At 33.4% G+C, this 19,544-nt stretch overlaps 5 protein-coding genes across 8 annotated transcripts; 3 read left to right on the top strand and 2 right to left on the bottom strand.

Annotated features, from left to right (window-relative positions):
• The first annotated feature begins 99 nt into the window (after positions 1–99).
• Positions 100–3,844, top strand: LOC105833438 (ras-related protein Rab-8A). Of its 2 annotated transcripts, XM_012675181.3 has the most exons (5): positions 105–735; positions 1,034–1,094; positions 1,216–1,561; positions 1,871–1,873; positions 2,534–3,844. In XM_012675181.3, the coding sequence occupies exons 1-5, from the start codon at positions 612–614 to the stop codon at positions 2,630–2,632; spliced, it is 633 nt and encodes a 210-aa protein (XP_012530635.1). In that variant the 5' UTR covers positions 105–611; the 3' UTR covers positions 2,633–3,844. The 2 variants fall into 2 exon arrangements, with proteins under 2 accessions (XP_012530636.1, XP_012530635.1); XM_012675182.3 differs by lacking the exon at positions 1,871–1,873 and having other exon boundaries at positions 100–735.
• On the bottom strand, positions 2,848–7,475 carry LOC105833439. The gene is made up of 3 exons (XM_012675183.3): positions 5,829–7,475; positions 4,521–4,912; positions 2,848–4,167 (listed from the first exon to the last, which is right to left on the bottom strand). The coding sequence occupies exons 1-3, from the start codon at positions 5,916–5,918 to the stop codon at positions 3,918–3,920; spliced, it is 732 nt and encodes a 243-aa protein (XP_012530637.1). The 5' UTR covers positions 5,919–7,475; the 3' UTR covers positions 2,848–3,917.
• Positions 7,476–7,641: 166 nt separating this feature from the next.
• On the top strand, positions 7,642–14,671 carry LOC105833440 (locomotion-related protein Hikaru genki). The gene is made up of 11 exons (XM_012675184.3): positions 7,642–7,972; positions 9,090–9,178; positions 9,642–9,699; positions 10,145–10,249; positions 11,015–11,188; positions 11,774–11,908; positions 12,531–12,674; positions 12,769–12,981; positions 13,253–13,456; positions 13,700–13,788; positions 14,154–14,671. The coding sequence occupies exons 1-11, from the start codon at positions 7,879–7,881 to the stop codon at positions 14,268–14,270; spliced, it is 1,422 nt and encodes a 473-aa protein (XP_012530638.1). The 5' UTR covers positions 7,642–7,878; the 3' UTR covers positions 14,271–14,671.
• Positions 14,672–14,890: 219 nt separating this feature from the next.
• LOC105833431 lies at positions 14,891–18,088 on the top strand. 2 transcript variants are annotated; one of them, XM_012675168.3, is made up of 10 exons: positions 14,891–14,998; positions 15,375–15,574; positions 15,663–15,767; positions 15,971–16,135; positions 16,286–16,534; positions 16,772–16,911; positions 17,016–17,162; positions 17,298–17,584; positions 17,706–17,867; positions 17,947–18,088. In XM_012675168.3, exons 1-10 carry the CDS (start codon positions 14,905–14,907, stop codon positions 18,048–18,050), a joined length of 1,653 nt encoding a protein of 550 aa, XP_012530622.1. In that variant the 5' UTR covers positions 14,891–14,904; the 3' UTR covers positions 18,051–18,088. The 2 variants fall into 2 exon arrangements, with proteins under 2 accessions (XP_012530622.1, XP_028047882.1); XM_028192081.2 differs by lacking the exon at positions 17,016–17,162.
• On the bottom strand, positions 17,884–19,544 carry LOC105833441 (39S ribosomal protein L38, mitochondrial). 2 transcript variants are annotated; one of them, XM_036295346.1, is made up of 2 exons: positions 18,140–19,544; positions 17,884–18,051 (listed from the first exon to the last, which is right to left on the bottom strand). In XM_036295346.1, the coding sequence occupies exon 1, from the start codon at positions 19,358–19,360 to the stop codon at positions 18,155–18,157; it is 1,206 nt and encodes a 401-aa protein (XP_036151239.1). In that variant the 5' UTR covers positions 19,361–19,544; the 3' UTR covers positions 17,884–18,051; positions 18,140–18,154. The 2 variants fall into 2 exon arrangements, with proteins under 2 accessions (XP_036151239.1, XP_012530639.1); XM_012675185.3 differs by having other exon boundaries at positions 17,884–18,035; positions 18,140–19,537.

Genomic DNA, 19,544 nt, shown 5'->3' with positions numbered 1-19,544 from the left:
TACGCGTGCATAAAATGCGACCGGCGCGCAAGCGCGCTCGGCGGTGCCAAGCTGCCAAGGTGGCCACTACACCGGGGTGAAATCGCGTTGGACGGGGCTGTCACTGCTTTTTGTGACAGATGTTTTGCGAGATTAATCCGCTTTGTTAATTCGCGGTCGCGCGGTCGCGAGTCGCGAGCGTGTACGAGCGGTACGCGAGCGAGCCCCCCCTCCTTTTTCCGCGAGGGTTTTCACGCGAACGGGAGCCACGCGTCACCGACCGTCATCGTGCTGTCATCGTGTCCGAAAAGTCGGAGAACCTGTCGGGAGAGCCCGGAGCAGACAGAGAAGGAGAGAAACGGAAAGAGAGCGAGTGAGTGCAGGAAGGAGAACGCGCTTCGTCAAATGTCTTGCGGACGAGGTGGTTAGATATCTTCAGCGGAGAGTGAGAGAGAAAAAGAGAGATAGATAAAGTGACAGAGAGAAGGAGGAAGATCAAGTGACTCGACCAGCTGGTCTTGCGAGTTCGGGTACCCGTTTACGAACGCCAGGAAGCACCCGGGGGCCGTGTGAGCGATAGTGATCGCTCGGGGAAGCTCGTGTGGCCCATCATCATCGTGGGCGGCGACACAATGGCAAAAACATACGATTATTTATTCAAGCTGCTGCTGATCGGTGACTCCGGCGTGGGCAAGACCTGCGTGCTGTTCCGATTCTCCGAGGACGCATTTAACACTACCTTCATTTCGACTATCGGTACGTTGTCTTGGACACGTTGTCGCATGCCTTCCTTTCTTCCTTCTCCCCCTCTCCCTTTATCTTCCTACGATCTCCGCCTCATTTACGCGCGCGTTTATTAATCGGCGGCCGGGGTGTGTCTCTCTCTCGAGAAAAGACGTACTGCTGCGCGCGCGAGCTGAATATGTCACTCGATAATGGACAAAGACTACATTATGTTCCGTTGCCATTCACAGTAACGTGATTCACCCCGTATACCCGGAGAGTGTCCTAGATCAGAGATTCCTGATTCATTGTTTTATTATTACCGTTTCAGGTATCGACTTCAAGATCCGTACCATTGAGTTAGACGGAAAGAAAATCAAACTACAAATATGGTAAATATACTTTATGTTCTTCCTCTCTCTTTCTCTGTTTGTGCTACTTAATTGAGTGTAATTTAGATTAAAGTAAATCATACTGTGATTTATAGTGGATATTTCTGCTTTTTTTTTATAGGGACACTGCTGGACAAGAAAGGTTTCGTACCATAACCACAGCGTACTATCGTGGCGCGATGGGAATCATGTTGGTGTACGACGTTACAAATGAAAAAAGTTTTGAAAACATTAAAAACTGGATTCGTAACATAGAGGAGAACGCGTCGGCGGACGTAGAAAAAATGTTGTTAGGCAATAAGTGTGAACTTACAGACAAGAGGCAAGTGACTAAGGAGAGGGGTGAACAACTGGCTGTGGAATATGGCATTAAGTTTATGGAAACCTCCGCGAAATCTAGTATCAATGTGGAAGAGGCTTTTTATACTTTGGCGCGCGATATCAAAGCAAAAATGGAAAAGAAACTGGTGAGGAAATATGAATTGTATCATATACACTCTTTAATGAAATTATTTAGATATTGATTATCCAGAAATTTCGATTAATTTGTAATCAATATTTATATTTCAACATATAGTCTGCCATAACTAAAAATTTACTATAGAATCACAATTATTCTAATATAGATGTATAATAATATATTATAAGTTAGAAAAGATATATGTTTAATCATATACTAGTTTTCACACAAACATTCTTATGTACTACGAAATAATCACTGTTTCTCTGTTTCCTGTCTCTGTTTCTCTGTGTTTGGTGCTGGTCTATCTTGGCAGAAGGTAACTTTCTTCATACACACCATTGGTTTTTAGTTAATTACACATCTCAAATTCTATGTCTGTAACGTAATAACTAACAAAACATTTTATACCATCACATCATGCATCATATACCAATTTTGGTTGCTTTTCATTGATTTATTTTGACAATACTTATGCAAACAAATGTCTACTAACACAGTTGTGCTAATTAAATATCTCCATTAACTTAAGCAGCATTTGTTGCCTCAAATAATTTCTTAAAATTTCTTATTATCTTTCTGATATCAGTTTCAATATATGTCTTGCTTCAGAAGATATGTTGGTTTTGCATTACATTACGTTACATTAAAGGAGAGTTTTTTAAATTCATTGATTGATTAATCAATGAATTAAAAACTCTTCTTAAGCTTGTTTAACATCTGTGAATTTATGTTACGTTATTTATAATTAACTTTGTGATAAATATTTCTAATAATTGAGCAAACAAAAATACAATGATAATATGCTCTGTGTTACGTTTACATTTATTAACATATTACTTTAATTGCTAGACTGAACATTTTGATTATGGACAAAAATAAAAAAAATGGCATGAGATCATGATGAACTTCATGCACTAAACACATCTGATTATTTTATGCTGTATACTTTGTTAATACTGTATCTTGTTTTATGTAGGAGGCATCGAATCCACCGAAAGGCGGCGGCCATCAGTTGAAAGCTTCAGAACCACAGAGGAAGCCACCTAGTTGGCTCGCCCGTTGTACTATACTCTGACCCCCCAAATATTTTCGACTGTTTGAGGAGGCGCATCTATTTACTATCATTATTTACTTATGTTCATTTCGTCGAACAAAACCAATATTCCGTGGAACTTTTCACATCCTAAGCATCGGGTATAGTGGGTTTATTCCTTGACAATGAAACGTTATTGCATCATATTAAAGACTCAGAAATTATTTGCAGGAATGTTTTTTTTTGCCGAAGAAACCCTCAGAGGAGAAAGTATTAAAACTTTTTATGTTGTATAAGAAGAGAGAATTGTGTGCGCGTGTTGTTTTAGTTGATGCAACTGCTCTACAGTTTGTTATGCAAATATTCTACTTGTTAATCAGTGTAATTAAATGAACTTAGGTGAGATAGTTTCGTGGCAATTTAAGTTGACTGGGATCTAACAATGTGATCTGTATCTTATTGTGTCTCTTAAAAATTTATAAGGTAATTTATTAAATCAGATGAAAATATCGTGTCACATATGATATTTTAAATATATTTAACTTCTCCTCTGGTTTTCTTATCAAAGGTAATGGTTGATTTGTTTTTATCGAAAAATCACTTTTAAGTGTAAAAGTACATGTTACTTAATTTTTATGGCAATGAGATAAAGTATACAATTTTTTATGCACGAAATTCTGCAATTCATATTTCATTGCGATTTACATTGTGTGTGTTTCTTTTTTATCAGAGGACCATATGTCTATGAAAAAAAATATATTTAGAAACATACATCACACACCGTACAACATCACATACAATGACTAAAAGTAAGAAAAAATAAATAAGATTAAGCAGTATAGGTATCACGATCGTTTTTATACTGTTATTAAGCAAATATAGCTTTTTCACAAAATTAATGGGAAAAACGTAAAGTGTACTAGAGCTGATGTAACTAAAATGCCTTGTGATGAATTGAACAAGAACTTTATAGAGACAATTTTGTTATATCACGAATAGTCATAGAATTTTTATTAGGTCTAAAAGAAAGAAAACGAGAGAGTGACGAGCATGAATACGCGAAATTTATCTTCCGACGGATTTACTTTGCATATGGAAGTAGATTCGTTTACAGGGATCTGTATTTAAAAAAAGAAAAGAAAAAGAAAACAAATTTCTTTCGTTTGCTAGTTGTCATGACGTGTCCTGTAAGTTTGCATTTTTACCATCCGAACTTGTTCAACTTATACTTAAATATACGAACGATTATTATAATACATTTTTTATTAATCCTGTATATAACATGTGTCAGTATATTTATTGATAAAATCCTATCCTGTGTTGTTCTTCATATGGATGGTGGAGATGATTTTCCTATCTTTGCATAAGTGCCGTAATTTTTAGATTCTTCTGCGGAATCTGCGTTCCTGATCGTCATCGAAGCTAGCATACATTCCAAATCTTTAATTCTCGTTTTATCCTTTTGATGTATCGCGTGCGTGCATAGACCCACTGCTTGTAAGCGTTGATTGAGGCTAATAATCTGTTCGCAAAATTTTTGCAGATATTGATGCTCCTCTTTAAGTTTCGCGATATTGCTGAAAGGTCAATAATGAATTATGAAACTACAAGATTAAATTTTCGCTATTGACGTTATTATTATCGTTGGAGGAAAATCAATTCGAGACTCTGTCATTAAAATTACGATAAGATTGGAGATAAAAAAGATACCGTATAATATAAAATTAAGTTTAAATTAAATATTAAAATTAATATTGTGAAAATAAAGCATGTAAAATTAAGAGTTTAGGATAATATTAAGATTATTTTATTTAATTTTTATATACAAAATTTATGTAAATAAATTTGTATATATATAAAAATTAGAAGGCTTTAATCGAAAATAGTAAGTATTTGACAGGCCTCCACGGTAGGCGGAGGTCAAACGTACTGATCGATAGTGTTAATAACGCGCAAATTATCATGTTGGAGCTTCTTTAAAGCCTGTTCCATTATTTTGTTGCTCGCATCCTTCTGACTCAGCTTTTCCTCTAAGCTTCGAATTTTTAATGTACACTCGGCCTCGCGTATCTTCGCGGTCACGGCCTGACTCGTCAGGGATTCGCATTGCTTTGCCATCGCGTCGTATTTTATTCGCAGCTGAACGCTTTCGACCTGATTTTTTGTTTGCTGCTGCTGCGATTCGTTCACCATCTCCGTGACCGCTCTCAAACGCATCCTTAATTCGTGAGAAATACCGCGCTCTTTTTCCAATTCCAACTCTTTGCTGTATAAAGCGTGACGAGCTGCCAGAAGTTCCTTCTGCATTGTCTGTAGAGTATCCTATCATCAAAATGTATATAATTTATAATCGAGTCAACCACCAGAAAATATTTATTTCATAAAAGAAGAAAAAACAGTCTTATTGTTATTATAAGACCTCTTGATTTAAAAAAGAAATTAAAAATGTTCTCTTGATTAAGAATAAGCTACACATTTGGAATATTTTCGATTTAAATAAAAAACTTTCAAAAACAACTGCGTATTTAATTTTTATAGAGGTAATTTTGCATCAAGCGATTAATTTAATCAGTAATTAATTCAGTACTCACAGTAAAGTTTAATTAATATAATTACATTATAAATTAATTAGAATTATTTTTGTTAAAACCATTTTAAAATTATATATAATTAATTAACATAATTTCGTAATGTAATACTATAATTTGTCACTCGAATTTTTTTTTTCATATTAAACAAAAATTATTCTATATTTTTCTATATCTCTATTCTATATTATATATCATTATATCTATTATTCTATATTAGTTCACATTTTATTATAATAGCTTAAAATAACTTCGATTAAATTCTGATTAACTTAATTAAAAATTAAATTCAACTGGAAGGAAAACAAAATTTGTAATTCATTGTCTTTTAGTCTTTCTTCTCTTTTTAAGAGAAATCTTAACCAAATATTAATTTTTCTATCTACATTAATAAAAACTAATACAAATATTGTTGCTTGTTGATCGTCAATTAATTTAACTTAAAAGGAGTTCGATCAAAGTCTTGTACCCTTAATTAGGTATGCTCTATAATATAAATATCCCTATATCTTGTAATCTAAAATTCTGTATATATTCATTAATATTGCTTCGTTGATTTAAGAAATGAACGTGTACAGAACAAGATACAGGTGCATAAAGGGTTAAGTACGCTTCGAGTGTTAATCAATAGCCAGTCAGTATTAAGTCACCGTGTTGCTTTGTAACTCGTAGAATTTTTCACGGAATTGTCGCTCTAATTGAGAGACATCTTGCATGCTTGGTATGTTTTTCTCATCCATAATTTGAGATACGTGTGCTCTCGCCTTGGAGTAAAATTATCAATTAACGCGAGACGCACGTCTGAAATTATCTACTTTAATTTTCACGTTTGCAATTGTCTTCAAATATAAGAAAGACAGCAAGTTTTCAAATAAAAAATTTGAATAATAATTAAATTATGACGTGAAATGACTTATATGTTTACATTATCCATATTTTAAAATATATTTTTGTCTTGAAACACAATTATTAATTAACACGTCTGAAGTTCTCTGCTTTAATTTTCGCACTTGCGAGTATCTTCAAGTAGAAAGGCAAATGGCGGACTTTCAAATAAGAAATTTGTTTTATCATGATTATTAATATTATATGTAACATAAGTGAACTTTAATATCAATAAGTTAAATTCATAACTTTTTATAAATATTTTCGAATATCGTATGTTTACTTTTAATATATTAACTATTTCATGCTATATTTATCCCATTTTATTATTTAAAATAACAAATAAGAAAAGATCATGTTATTACATATATAATTAATAAAAGATAAGATTAAACATAAATTATATTAATAAATATAAAAGAAAAAAATATATATATACATATATATATTTTTATTTAGAGAAAATATATATTAACACGCTAATATTACATTTACTATTTAATATTATCTTAGCCTACATTCATCCTTTCTAACTCACAAAATTTTGACCGTATACTTTGAGCTTGCATTCGTATTTTGCATTCATTTTTCACACGTAAAACACTCGAATAGTATCCGAGCATCTCTTCATTTTTCATCCTCATGTACTGCTGCATTAACCTTCCAAAAAGAAACAAAAAGATAGGTCACAGATGCTTAAAACGGGAACAAAGTGATTCAAAGATCTCCTCTCGCAATAACACCTCTATATAGGATTCCTCTATAGGGTGCCTCATTTTATCTCTTGGGTTTTTTATATTTGTAAATGGCGACGAATTTGAAAGAATCTTTCGACAAAATTTAACTTTGAAACTCTTGTTTGTACATATTCATATCTATAATAATTTGATAATGATAATCCAAAGATTGTAATTTTTAATGCATCAAACGCTATATAATGCTTGCGTATAATTTTAAACAGCAACAATGCTAAATGATATAACATTGGAATACGCTCAAGAAATTTCTTGTTAAAATTTAATATTTTAATAATAGATTTCTTGATGTATACATAATTTAATGGTTTAATTTGACGAGTTTGATTTTTACGATTTTTAATTAAATTTAAAAATGAGTATAATAATACATTGGAATAAGCTCAAAGAATCTCTTGTTAAAATTTCATAATAAATCTTTTTATACATTATTATTCACACCTAATTCGACGAGACAGTCTCCAAATTTTTAATGTAATTAAATATCAAATTTTGCTTTTGTTATTTTGAATACATAATAGTATAATACTAAACGATACTATTGGAATCTGCTCCACACATTGGCCACTTGACAATTCCCATTTATGTCATAAGCTTTACGGATCCGGCAAACGTTATCACCCAGTATATTCATGGCCAGAATTACAGATCTGGCACATGGACCAAATGGAGTTCTGAAAGCAGTGGCGCGATGAGACAAGAGCGAGAGAGAAAGACCGGGGGAGAAATAACCGGGGTGGCCGCATGCGCATCCCTCGGAACAGCAAGTCTCGGGGCCACCCCCGCCGATTATGGATGTTTAGTATCGACGTTGTTGCTAGCGTATCGCCGCACGCTCCTGCATCCGATTACGGGGTGTGATAATTGTCGCTTGTCGTGAGACGAGATCGAAAATACATTCTGTTCTGCGTCGAGATAATGAGCGAGATCGCGAGACGGCAGCCGGGGCCGATCGGCGACGCGCAATCACGCGTCCGCCTCGCTACCACGCTGCATTAGCGTCCCTCGTTGTCGTTAATCATGGTCCTGTGTGGCTGCGATCTGCCAGGACACCAGCAGCATGCCGTGCGACGACCGTTTGGGAAGGACGTGTGCACGTGTGGTCGCGATAGCGACGACGTTGCTTCTCCTCACGCTAAACATCGAGTGTATAGGTGCGTGTATACTGACCTTATTTAAGATACTTCAATGCCTGGGTCCCGCAACCAAAATTCACTTTTAAGGAACGTCAAAATTGATGAGGAATATTCTTGAATAAATTACAAGGACTTTGGTAAAATTTTTTCTCAGTTTTTATACAAATTAGAACTTTTAAAAATTTTGAAAAAAATTAAAAATTAAAAAATTCTGTGAAAAATTATATTAAAAACTTCAGAGAAAAATTTTTATCAGGGAATGTAAATAAGATTAATATTTGTCTTAAAAAAAAAAGAACATATTTATATACATTTTTATATAAAAATATACTTTCTCAAGATGTCTTGATACAATCAGTAAATACTAATTAATAACATAACATCGATGTATTTTATGTTATTGTATTTTATGCTATTTGTTGATGTTTTTACCCCTCTAAACCTAAACATTAGAAAAATATTACAAATTTGATCTTCCATAATAAAAGACTAAACGTAAGATATGGAGGATCGAATTTGTCATATTTTTCAATTGTTCAGAGGAGCAAAGTATTAATTAATAATTGTATCAAAACATTTTAAAGATTACATTTCTATGTAATAATCTATAAAAATAAAAGATGTGTTTTCTTTTGAGGAAAAATTAATCGTATATCTATCATATTATGCTTTAGTATTTGAAATGCAACGCGTGTCAAAGAAAAGACGTATCTCTCGACCTGTGCAAAAGAGAATACAAAGATTTTAAGAATCATTTTTTTAATTTCAAGAATTATATATTAATTATCTCTTTATAAATTCGAATTTTTAACGTTTTCAGTAATTCTAGTTTATTATTAATAATGTAGAGGATTCTCAATTTTCTGTTCATTGAGTTACCCTTGGACAATGTTCAAGGGAAAGCACGTGCAACCCCCTCGCATCATGGCCCGACTGTTCGTAGATACGTTGATAGCGCAACCGTTGTGCGTGCCATGCGATCGAGTCGCAGATCGATCTCTATTTCGGCGTTCATCGCGCAAGCTGCTATAAAATAAGTGATCGATCTTCGGACGCTGTTGCGAGGGTGTGAGCGAGCGTGCGCGAACTGAAAGATACAGTTTCGAATTCCCTAAGCGCTTGTATGTATTTGCAGACACCGAGAGTTCAGGGCTGGAAGGCATTTGCTTACTGAAGGGCCTTCATCCTTTTCTTATCGTCACCTATAAACACATCACTATATCTGTGAGTATATCGCTTTTATGGTGTATTACTTATTACCAGCGGAATTTGTTAATATCAAAATCTGGTAAATGTGTCAATAGAAAGAAAGCGTAAATCTGAAAATGTAACGCAAAATCAACTTATATGAACAAGTTTCGCATTGTAAAAATCTTCATCTGATTTCATACGTTTAATACAGTTTTAATTATCACTAATTAATTGTATTTTTTTTTCAAATTACTTAGTCGTCGAATAAATAATCAATAAAGATATATCTACATTTTTATAATATAAAATTAAATATTTTAAGCTCATTATTAAAGACTAATAGCTACATGTTATAATTTAGCAGAAATATTGGGGTGAAATACAAAGAAAATATGACTGAAAGATGTAAATTAGAAATTCGAAAGTTTCCTTACTCTATTTCTAATTTTATAATACTTTTACAACATACAAATATTTTAGAAAACAAATGTTACAGGTAGACACAATTGGTGTGCCTAACAACGAACGACTCATGGTGAGATGTCGAGAGATAGGTATGTAAACAACGCAAAAATTAAAACAAAAAATTAAAATTACCCTGAGAGTTAAACTTAGGATTCTTTTCATTCTGATGATATAAAACAAATTAGCTTACAACTTTAGAAGTGAGATAAGAGGCCCAGAAGGGCGAAGATTTTTTAAGAGTATGATGTGTGCATCTGATAATATTTAAAAGAAAGTGTTTGGCCGGAGAAACCTGTTGAAATGAACTCAAAACAAGCCATTATATATTTGAAGACGAATGTATTGTCAAGCTGGCTAAGAGAGTTATAAAATACTTAGAGCTGTAAGGTCGATTAGAGATTGATTAAAAGAGTGAAATAAAATTACAAAAGTCATGGATCAGTCATGAAATAGCAGTGAAAGAATTATCTATCGGACAGAAGAATCCTGAGTTTAAATCCCGGTATCCTCTTCTAATTTTTCCACTGCTTGTAGGTAAATACAAATTCATCGGCGATTCTTTACTGCACTGCCGTAATGGAGCATGGGATGGAAAGACACCTTATTGCGTGCCTACCACGGCGATCTCCAATTACACTGGTATAGCGTCTCATGACGATGTCTTACATAATCGTATTTGATACCTATACAACGCAATATATTAAAAAGCAATAAAAACATCTAGAAAACAATACAAAATCATAGATGAAAAATTTTAATAAAATTTTATTTTAAAATTTGGATAAATTTCAATTTAATTTGATAACACTTTGTTAAATTTTATGTTCGTTTTGGAATATTTTAGAGTGTTTTCATCAATATTTTATCAAAAATTTATTTGTTTCAATAGAATTTCATTAATTTCTCATTATGTGATCTGTACTTTTTTATTTTATTTTATTTTTAATTATAATTTCAATAAAATAACATTAATTTCTTATTACAAAGTCTTTTTAATTTTACGATTTCAAAAAAAATTTATTATTTTCAATAAAATTTCCTTTTTCATTAAATATTATAGTATTAATAATTTTTCATTAAAATTTCATTACATTTTCATTAACTTATCATTAAAATATCGTCTACGTTTTTCATTAAATAAAAAAAAAATCTTTTCAGTAAAATATAATTAAAATTTCATGTTCATTAAAATTTCATTAAAATTTTATTAAATATTTTTCATTAGTCTATTATTAGAATTTATTTTAGTCCAATCATGTAGAAAGTAATGACTGTTTAAAAAGAATATTAAGATATCATAGATTTTTGATGTTTTCTGTGATGTAACAAAATGTTTGGCGTTGTACGAGACGCTGTCGACAAATCCATTTCTAATTTCGATCCTCATTGTCCGAGGATGAATAGAAGATGTACCGCCGACCATCGTTTTCGGTCTACCCGCTGGTTCAGCTGTAGTAGAACCAACCGGTGCACTCGCCGTTTATCCAGGAAGTATCCTGCATTTAGAGTGTCTCTTCGCCAGAAAGTTGGGTAATCCCGAATGGACATGGACCTCAACATTCCGCCGATATCTGACAGGTGAGAAAATGACATTATTGAAGCAAATCTGAAAAGTGAAACCTTGAATTTTCATATCATCGGTTGTAAAACAGAAATAACAATCAGATTTTTCTCAGCTAATAAAAAATTCAAACGTTTGTTCTCAAATAATTTATATTTTATTTACTTGTGTCTTACACAGAAGAATTTTTTGTTGTTTTAAAGAACGAATGTCTTTATCTTCAAAATGTTAAATATACTGAAGTAAGATTATAGTAAGTGGTTTACATGAAACAATTTTGTATAGCTTTATGAAAAAAAATACTTTCTCATTATTTAATAATAATTTTCATAAGTTAAAAGAAAAAATATTGAATAGCAAATATCTTCAAACTAAGAATTAATGTTTATTATTATTATTATTATTAAAATAATCATATATTATACCCTTCAGTTGATTTATAACATTGAAATAAAAATATAACTTTTTATTGAAATTTAAGACTATCAAATTCTTTAAAGAAGATTAAATTATGTATATAAGAAAGAGTTTAATTTCTCATTTTTAATTGTTAAATAAAATATATCATTTTTAACTGATAGTAATGTTTTTTTTCTGTATAGGATGGGCGATTGCAGCACGGGAAAGAGATTGGAAGTATCGCCTGTCGATATACTATGCTAAACTCCAGGATTCCGGAGTATATACGTGTACCACACCGAAGGGATTAAACAACTCAATACGAGTCCGTGTCAGAGGTATGACCTAAAATTGAATATTTTGTAGAATGATATATTAAGAAATATTGATAATATTAATAAATGTATTATTTTTAGACTTATTGTATCAATATTGATCGCATTCAGTAGCAGCAATACAGTAGAAAAATTTGTATTAAACATCTATCGCATATCTCAAACGGTTCACTTAAATTTTTACTCATTTAATACAATAAATATGTTAGAAAATAACATAAGTATTATGTAAAAAATTAACACACGCAATAAATGTTTTTTTTACATTTTTATAAAATTTGGAGATAAGCTGTAGAAAAATATTTCTTCATTAAAATTAACATATATAACATATGACACATATTAACACGTGTAATTAATTTTTAAAAAATTAACATTTTTTAATTACGTTTAAATTTATTTTTATGTAGATATTTGTTTATCAAAGTTGTGTTATTTTAACATTAAAAATAATTAAATATTAATTTAATGTAAAATATTTAAATAACACAATCTTGAATTAACATTTGTATAAATTAACATTAAAAATTTAATACAAAAATTTTAAGGATCAATAACATAAATATAAAATATTTTGTATGGTGTAATTTCTAAATTATTATATGACTTTAATTAACTTTTGCAGATGTTCAATGCACGGTGCTGGACGTCCCGGAACCACCGTTAATAAGTCGTATTGAAGGCAGTCGAATGGGTCACAGTGCCGTTTTCGAGTGTCCAGTAGGATACAGATTAGAAGGTGCTCCCACTATCACGTGCCAATACAATGGTACGAAACAACTTTTCTTTCGGAGAAAGAGAGAGAGATAAGAATAATTAGAAAAAAATAAAATTAATATTAAGAAGCTTGTGTGCCCTTGCAGGCAAATGGTCGACGGAGGTGCCGCGTTGCGAGAAGATTAAATGTCCAGAGATAAATATCCGGGATAATGCGCTATTAGAATTGAATGAGCACAATAACACTTATAACGAGACAGCTGTCTTCACCTGCATGTGGGGATACAAGCTTTCGGGCTCGCAACATATGACGTGCGAAGGGGATGGAAAGTGGAATGGATCTATGCCGAGTTGTCAAAGTAAAACAGCTATTTGAACAATTTTACTTTAAAAAAATTCTTCAAATAATTTAATAAAAAGAATTTAAGTAAACCATTGAATAATTTAAATGTTGCAGACTTACAGTTTTTCATAGAACTTTTTGAGATATTTAAATTTATTAATGCTCAATTAAAATTCTCTTTAGATTCAGTTTTTTAACTATAGAAGTATAATTTTTAGAAATGATTTTTTCTGAAATCAATTATAATTTTAGCAGAAATAATGTTATACAGAGATTAATGTTCGCAGAGATCACTTGTCCTGTACCGGAAACGCCACGAAGTGGGCGCATCGTCGAGCAACCACGATATTCTAACAAGAAGCAGAATCATGGACGAATGTACAAAGTCGGCGCCTTAGTGAGATTCGCCTGTCAACCGGGTCACCAATTGATAGGAGAAGCAACTACCATTTGCACAGAGAACGGCACTTGGTCTCACGATCCGCCCGTATGTAAGTATCCGTATAATTAAATTTTATATTTACTTTAAGTGCAACTAACAATTAATTAGCGTGAAAGGATCGCGTCATTTCATTCTGTAATTTCATGAAAAAGCAATAGAGATATTCCATTAATTTTTTAAATACTATTATTTTTTCATGAAATTACAAAGTATCGATTTTTCTGTATAATTCTTTTTAAAATTTTTAAGATTTTCAAACGATAAATTAATATTATATGATAATATATTCAAGGTAAGGTAAGATGCCCTTATCCAGGCGATCCTCCTCACGGTCGAATAGCGCCTCTCAAATTTTGGTACAAACCGGGAGACAACATACAGGTGAATAGATTTTTATTAATCACGTTACGCATACGTAGTAACGAAATTAAAATAAGGATTAAATCGAAATATACAATGAATTAAAGCTCCAAAGAATATTAATCAAGTGAATACAATCATATCATTAAAAATCGACGCAAGTTGGACATGTTAATTAAGTTTATTATTCAAAAAACATAAACATAGAAGTAAAACTCAATCAAGAATCGAAACAACTACGCTTTTTTTAAATAATAAATTTGATTAGTATATATATATAACCAATCTATGTCGGCTCTTAATAACATGATTGTATTCACTTGATTAAATCAAGTTTTCAAAATTACATTACATATGGAAACGCAATTTAAAAATTTATGAAACAGGTAACGTGCTCGCCTGGCTACGTGACTCCTCTAGAACCGGTGAAAAAGCCATCGTGTCGAGAAAACGGCATTTGGAGCGCACCACCACCACCTTGTCGATCTTACAAAGAGGTGTGAGAACGAAAATAGATCATCGAGTACTCCCGAGAACCGCTCACGGATTGTCGTGCTATTTTATCTTACATAACAAAGGACATTCGATATTCATTATACGGGTAGCAAACGTGCAACAATGTTAAAAGAAATGTAAAAACTCGCGTTAGGCACTCACTTTGTTTCGAAGGGTAGACACGTTATGTGAAGTTAAAATTATCAAGCGATAAATAGAATTACAGTTACGATATATCAAATCGACAAATAATCAGTAGATCACCCTGGAAGAAGCATTTTTGCGTTTAATATAGATCACGGAATGACCAATATTTTGTTCACAATTCTCTTCCAGATACATACAACGATTTTAATAAAACAATTCCCTTTTTCTTAATATGCTCTTAATAAATATTTTCTAACGACCATTTCCACTTATTTTTTAATGTTAAAACGCGTTGATACCATTCCCTACCACTACCGGGTAGATGTTAAAGAGTATTAAAGTGTTAATGGCTGATTGACATAGTTACCGCTCTCGTTGCCACAATAACTGGAATGCAGCGCGCAATTAATCGGATAATGACAATTTCCTCGCTTGCGTGTGATGTGACGTTTAATACTCGATGCCGCAATCCGTCAAAGATCAAGAAACGGGGAAATGGGTCGTGCGAAAACTCCTAAAGAAATACAAGTAGAAACATGGGTTATCAGGGACAAAATAAGTCGATATCGTGGAATTTTAAAGTTGGATGGTTAAGTATTGTTTCAAATTATCCATTATTTATCCTCTATTTAAATCGGAATATAAATATATTCTCTTTATTTTACTTTACATTTTAAATTTAATTAAATAGTGGAATAAATATTTAAAACGAGGTTTAGAATCAATATTATAGAATTATAGCCATATTTTATGTTTAAAATAGATTATATGTGTGCAATATCAGAGAATCGTTTTTACAGAAGCTATATTTATAACATTACTGTTTCTATATCAAGCTAAAACGGAGTTTTTTTTTAGATAAGATAGAATAATGCGTAAGAATCTCTCTCGATATTTATGAGATAGAGCTCTCTTTGAAAAAACGAATATAGATTTTAAATATCTGATTGTTCTAATATATCTAGCACGCGACAAGAAGCTACAGCTGTCGCAAGCAACGAAATTGAAATCAATAGTGTCGAGGAAAATTGCATCCCTAAAAATAAATGTTAAGAGACATCGTGAAATTGTCAATGATCTCCAAGATGACGATAAACAGCATGTTCTTAGATTGCTGGGCGATCACAGGAGATTTTACTTAGCCTTCAATCGCCTGACACCACCTGTAAGAGCAGATTAACATTGCCTTTAAATAAATAATTAAAAAAAAAAATCTGACATGTATTCTGTAGTACGAAAATCTTGTCTCGTAGGAAATTTATACGGCAATATATCAAGATTGCAATTTAAAACGTCGACTCCTGGACAAGCTCTACTACGAGAAAAAAAGAAAATTGAAGCGAGGTATTGAATTACAGGTAGAACCTGATACTTTTGCAACATAAAAATGCTTCGTATTTAAGTATAGATTAAGATTATATAAGACCATTAAAATATGTATCAATTGTAATATTATAACGTTTTCCTTATGTACTTAATATTTAATATTAAGATACGTGTGCATGTTTTACACTAACTTTGAGCCATAGAGTAAAGATTTGCTCGTTCGATGAATAACAAGCTGGAGCACAATGTTCTCTCAACCGAACTCGAGGAGCAAAGCGAGTATCTACCAAACTGCGAGCAGCAACGATTGATAGCGCAATTACAGCGATCCATTGCGAAACATAACACGGCGAAAGATATACGTTCTACATACTGCTCAATATTGAATATTCTAAAAAAAGTAAATCTTTAATTGTTGCATTATTAAATACACAATGACACACATGTTCCGAGGACAGTATCTCTATCTCAAAAACATAAGGAATCAAATAATTCAAAAATTTTTTATGTGGTTAACATTGTTCTCGTTCCTAATTCAAAATCTCTGTAGGATGCAATATTCTTCGATACTCTATTGAATATTTTGAAAGAAGATCAGGTTTCTCAATGCAAAGCAATGTTAAGAGTAACGGTGATGGGTCAGCTGGCGGCAGAAAATCTTGATGACATCAAACAGAAATATAAACGTATGTCCCGAGTCGTATGGCGTAACATGAAAATCAGAGAACAAATGTTGAGTAATGTACATTACCAAGTAAAAGACTTGTGGGCTTACGCGCAATCCTTGGTGCGCGTTGAGGTGAGTAATTGATAAGATCGAATTGCATAGAGCTTCTTTGCGCAAAAATTGTAATAGATGTTTGTGAAGATAATATCTATAATAAAATTTTGTTAATAGATATTCAAGTTAATTAAAAAATTTATACCAAAAAAATGTACTACATGTTTTTTATGTTTTTAGATAAAGATTTAAAATATCTATTTCTCATTGATGACTTACATGATTCATTCAAGTATTCTTACTTGTCACTTACAGAGCGTTCACATTTTCGCAAAAAGAGACGTTGATGTAACCGACAATAAAATATTAGAAAAGCAGTTAGCACATTTGGAAGATATCTGCATTAAAGTGAAAGAAGGTCTACTTGTGCGTTCGTATCATGATCTGCTATCAAGGTTTATTTTTTAAATTCTAGTCTTTGTATATATTTTTCTCACATTCATCAGTTTGTGTACAAGATCAACAATTATTGTAAAATGTTTCCTTCCTGCGATCACAGACTTGAAAATCAATCTGAGCACAGGGCGGCTTTGTTAGCGCGATTAGACATCAATATAAAGAACCGCGATGTTTTATTAAGCAAAAAGAACCAGGCTTTACAAGTTTTCGAAGGTCTCAAATATTCCACAAAAGCTGCAATAGAACAGTAAATAGTTTTGCTACAAGATATAATAAAGTTTTAAGCATAATTAATTTATCAGACAATACAATTATTGATATTTTATAAATATATACATCTTTTTTTCATCTCATTAAGTAAAAAATAAATCAAAAATTTCAGCTATAAGATAAATGGCATGCAAGATGTATTGGAACAAATTGAAATCGAGAAGAAACGCGAGAAGGACCTTAAGGAACAGATAAGTGCTCATGGCAAACTGCTCACAAATCTAAAATCAGCTTTACAGAATATGAACATGATGTTACTTCGTTTCATTGTCAAACATAATGGAAAAGCAGTAGTAAAAAAGCTGAACAAAGGGGATAAGAAAGAACCAATAATTAACGGTAGAGAAGATATGAACGAACGTGATGCGCTGGCAGAGATTGAAGGAGTGGACACTGATGGTAAAAACAAAAGTTATATTAATTATTTAAATACAGACTACAATCTTGCTCTGTTCCTTAAAAAACTTTAAGTCACCGATAAGAATTAACAATTTATTGATATGATTTACCGGTTTCACAGTTTTGGGGCTGTTGTCGAAGATCAGTCGGAAAGTAAGTATCCTCTTCGGTATTAGCAATTTTGATCTCAAGCAAGAGGACGAAGCCCGAGATCTCTATTACACCTACGTATCGCAATATAATTCCGATTTGACATTTGGGACCGGTGAAGAGGAACCAATTGGTAAATTATTTCTTCCTTTTTTTGTATCTAAAGTATTGGTAATCTTAACGACTCTTTCCATACAAGCATGATTTCACAGGATTGTTGGTCGAACACGAGATAATTGACGTCAGTGTTCCAACGCGGACAGACATCAAATACCACAGCAGGCAGATCCTAGAGGCACACCTGAAACCGGAATAGCCTATCGTGTCAAGATTTAAATAAATTACATAACATTTAAAAACAAATTTTTTTTTATTGTACAATATACTGCATTAGTATTTAATTACCAATTAATAGTTTATCTAATATTCGTCAAGCTCGTTAACGCGGCCGTATCCAAGCCTCTTCTTTATCATTTCAAATTTCAACCAGGAAGGTACATAATCGTTGGCATGGGCCAATGGGAATTTCCTTGGAGGCTCTGGTCCATTGAAAGGATGAACCTTCTTCAATTTTCTCAGTAGAAATTCCTTATTTATCTCTTTGGGATCGCGATATTTGTCTAGATAGATATTGAAGGGTTCCTTCTTGGGGAACCATTTCTGCTTCTTTATATATGGCGTGGGAAAGTCGTACCGAAATACAGGCACTCTCGTTTTCAGCATATTGTGATAAAATTCCTTGAGCGAGGGTTCCCAATCCGACTGGAAGAACGCTAAACCAGCGGGTGTCAGTTGATCTTGATACTTTCTATAAAAGTCCAGCGTTCTCCAATTACGCTCTTCCAGATTCAGGCAGGGCCTGGTTCTTTTGTACTCTGACAAATCAATGCGACACTCCTGCTTATAAAGCACAAAGATATATCTGCAGTAGCCAATGCCATACGGCGCTATCGGTTGCAGGTAATCTACCAGCTCCTCTCCGTCCTTCAAACGATTTGTGGGAATATTGCTGACAAGCCAGTGACAGTACTCGTTCTCCGCACTGGTCAGATTGCCATCTGGCGTGCTCATAATCAGGGTCCACAATGACCCGTCCTCCGCATCGTACGTGACATTAGGCGTCCTGGAGGCTTCGCTCGGCTTGATTACGTTACCGGTGTAAACTTTCACCAGCTTGTCATCTGGCAGCTCGTAGCTCACGTCCAACGGAACTACCGGCATGAAATAAGCGTCTCCGTACAGGTCGTTATAGATGCCATAGTGTTTCGCCAGCCTGTGAATGTGAGAAGCTCCGTCGAATCGCAGCCAGTCCTGCCTCACCGCCTGCAGATCCACCAGAAGTTTCCTGTTGCGTGACAACCTTTCCAGCTCGGGATCGTTCTTGCGCATCGCGATCTCGCTCGCCCAGATGCTCGTTATCGAGCGTCTATTGACTCTGGCCACCGGAAAGCCGATATTCACCTTGAAATCCAACGTCGGGTCGCTGCGATTGAAACGCTCCAGACGTTGCCGCAAGCTAAGGGCGATCGTCGGCGGTTTCCCTCGCAAGCGATGGCCGTGACGGACATGCTGACCTCGCGGAATAAAAAGCTCGCTGACGAAACAGCGCAAGAGCTTTACAGACATGTCGTGACAAGCATATGTACACTCGTGCAAAACACTTAACAGTACATTCTGTTATTTATCAGTGCCGACGAAAATCCAGAGGAAGTTATTGGAGGTTATGTTGGACCATGTTGGACCAAAACGGGTCAGGTTAGGATTTTACAGAGAGACCGCATAAAGCACGTATCTCGAGACTGCAGCGATA

Source organism: Monomorium pharaonis, chromosome 1 (genome assembly GCF_013373865.1).
Source record: "Monomorium pharaonis isolate MP-MQ-018 chromosome 1, ASM1337386v2, whole genome shotgun sequence".
NCBI classification, from domain to species: Eukaryota; Metazoa; Arthropoda; class Insecta; order Hymenoptera; family Formicidae; genus Monomorium; species Monomorium pharaonis.
Note: the sequence above shows the minus strand (reverse complement) of the source record. Positions and strands in the feature narration are given on the sequence as shown.